This window comes from Engraulis encrasicolus, chromosome 10, assembly GCF_034702125.1.
Source record: "Engraulis encrasicolus isolate BLACKSEA-1 chromosome 10, IST_EnEncr_1.0, whole genome shotgun sequence".
Lineage (NCBI taxonomy): Eukaryota > Metazoa > Chordata > Actinopteri > Clupeiformes > Engraulidae > Engraulis > Engraulis encrasicolus.
This window is the reverse complement of record NC_085866.1, coordinates 56,325,381-56,327,160: the sequence shown is the minus strand read 5'-3', so window position 1 is coordinate 56,327,160 and position 1,780 is coordinate 56,325,381. Positions and strand designations below refer to the sequence as shown.

Genomic DNA, 1,780 nt, shown 5'->3' with positions numbered 1-1,780 from the left:
ACTCTGGACACACACGCACGCACGCACGCACGCACGCACGCACGCACACACACACACACACACACACACACACACACACAGGACAGAGCGAGGAAGAGAGGGGGAGAGGGAATTCACACACATGCACACACATTCATAAACACATTCTATCCAATTACCCCCAGCAACTATGCTATTTCCCACCTCTAGACCTTTCACCGCTTCAGTACCGTGAACTCCACTGACCCCTAGTGGCTGATGAGGCTCATTGCATATTACAGTTTTTCTCATCGCTAAAGCTCATTATTTTTTTATTTGGCAAAGCTCTTCACATGAATACAGCAACCTCACATCAAATCAGAAAAATTGAGTAGATACATTGCAAAACCCAACACGGTTTGCTTAACTCAGCACACAGTTGCAAAAATGAAATATTTTTTAAACAGTATCGTTAACACACCCATCACTTTACATTTTGTAACAAATAACAAGTGTGTGTGTTATAAATTGCAAACTGAGTGCAAGCCATTTTTTGCGATTAGTTTGGCTAATTCGGTTACAGGTTTGTACATTTGTGTGAGTTCCACCAAAGTAGCCAAAGTTACAAAAAATGAGCTTCAGTGAATGGAAGAAAATGGTAATGTCGTCAACATACCTTCAACATCAGCTTCCGGGAGGCTGAGATCTTTGACTTTCTCTGAAAAAAGAGAGGTGTTATTCAGAAAACATGTGATCAGTTAATGTGCAAATGTACTCATAAAATCTCATTTATTGCAAAGTAGATGACTTGAACCAAGTATGGGATATGAGGACTTACCTCTTGCCTGTAAACAGAAATATAAGCACAAACTAAATGTAATAAAAGAAACAACTGATGATTGAAAAGTATCATATAGTAAATTATGAAGGACTTTCTACTTACGGTTGCTCCGGCATGATGACTGGCTGAGTGAATTCTAAAAGTGAGAAAATAAGCAGACCAATCACATAGTAGCCTATAATGCTGACATAGGCCTACAGTAGACAGCCTATTTCTACTGTTTTTCAAAAGTTTCAATATGCAGCACGCTTTTTTCCTGACAGTGTACTGATCCATGATGACAAATGATCTTCCTCCAACCATATATCCTGGGCGCACACATCCCCAAAAAGGAAAGTCATCGCATTTGACCCAAAGACAGTTGGAAGAATTAAAGGCTTTCCCTGGACTATGAGCAATTCCGGCGAGATTGCCATCACCTGCCTGCTGTTCAGGATTAAATCCTCGTCTGGAATGCCGGAGTGCTCTGAGGCCCGAAATAGACAGCTGTGGGGCCACACACTACGCATAGGGCCTAGCCAGCCAGCCAGCCAGCTAGCCAGCCAGCCATGGACAATGGATAGGGCAGGCTTAGAGCTCTGGGTCCAGGGATTAGGGCGTGATGCTAGGGGCCGAAATGTGAGCATCGCCCTCCAGAGATGTATGATGGGGCTTTATGGCGCACTTCACACCCGCTCTTCCTGCTCAAGATTGGGGCTTGTCAATGTATAGCCTACGTACCGTAGCTGTAAAATGGACTGTAACTGTCATGTAGTTGGGATTGATTTAAAGCTGAGAATTCAGGCCCATTTCATAACTGTAGTAGCGTTGCATTTGAGTTTAAGTGAAATTATGTATACGTAGTATGGGCAAAAATATCAAAAAACATTACAAAAGGCATTTTTATTTTCATGTCTATTTAGTTTGACTAAAATGTAGGGTGACATTGTAGGGTCAAGGTATATAATCAAAGTACAGTCAAGCGAACTAAATTAATTAGTA

The 1,780-nt window shown here is 41.9% G+C and overlaps 1 protein-coding gene across 1 annotated transcript in view; it reads right to left on the bottom strand.

Annotated features, from left to right (window-relative positions):
* The window catches only part of tnni1a (troponin I type 1a (skeletal, slow)), a 5,465-nt gene extending 4,786 nt beyond the window's left edge, over positions 1-679 (bottom strand). Inside the window, exons 1-2 of the mRNA XM_063207736.1 lie at positions 635-679; positions 1-3 (exon numbers count right to left, since the gene is read on the bottom strand). The exon at positions 1-3 is cut by the window's left edge and continues 129 nt beyond it. Of these exons, the coding sequence (XP_063063806.1) occupies positions 1-3; positions 635-643 (12 nt within the window). The 5' untranslated portion in view covers positions 644-679. The remainder of the gene's footprint in view (positions 4-634) is intronic.
* Positions 680-1,780: the final 1,101 nt, after the last annotated feature.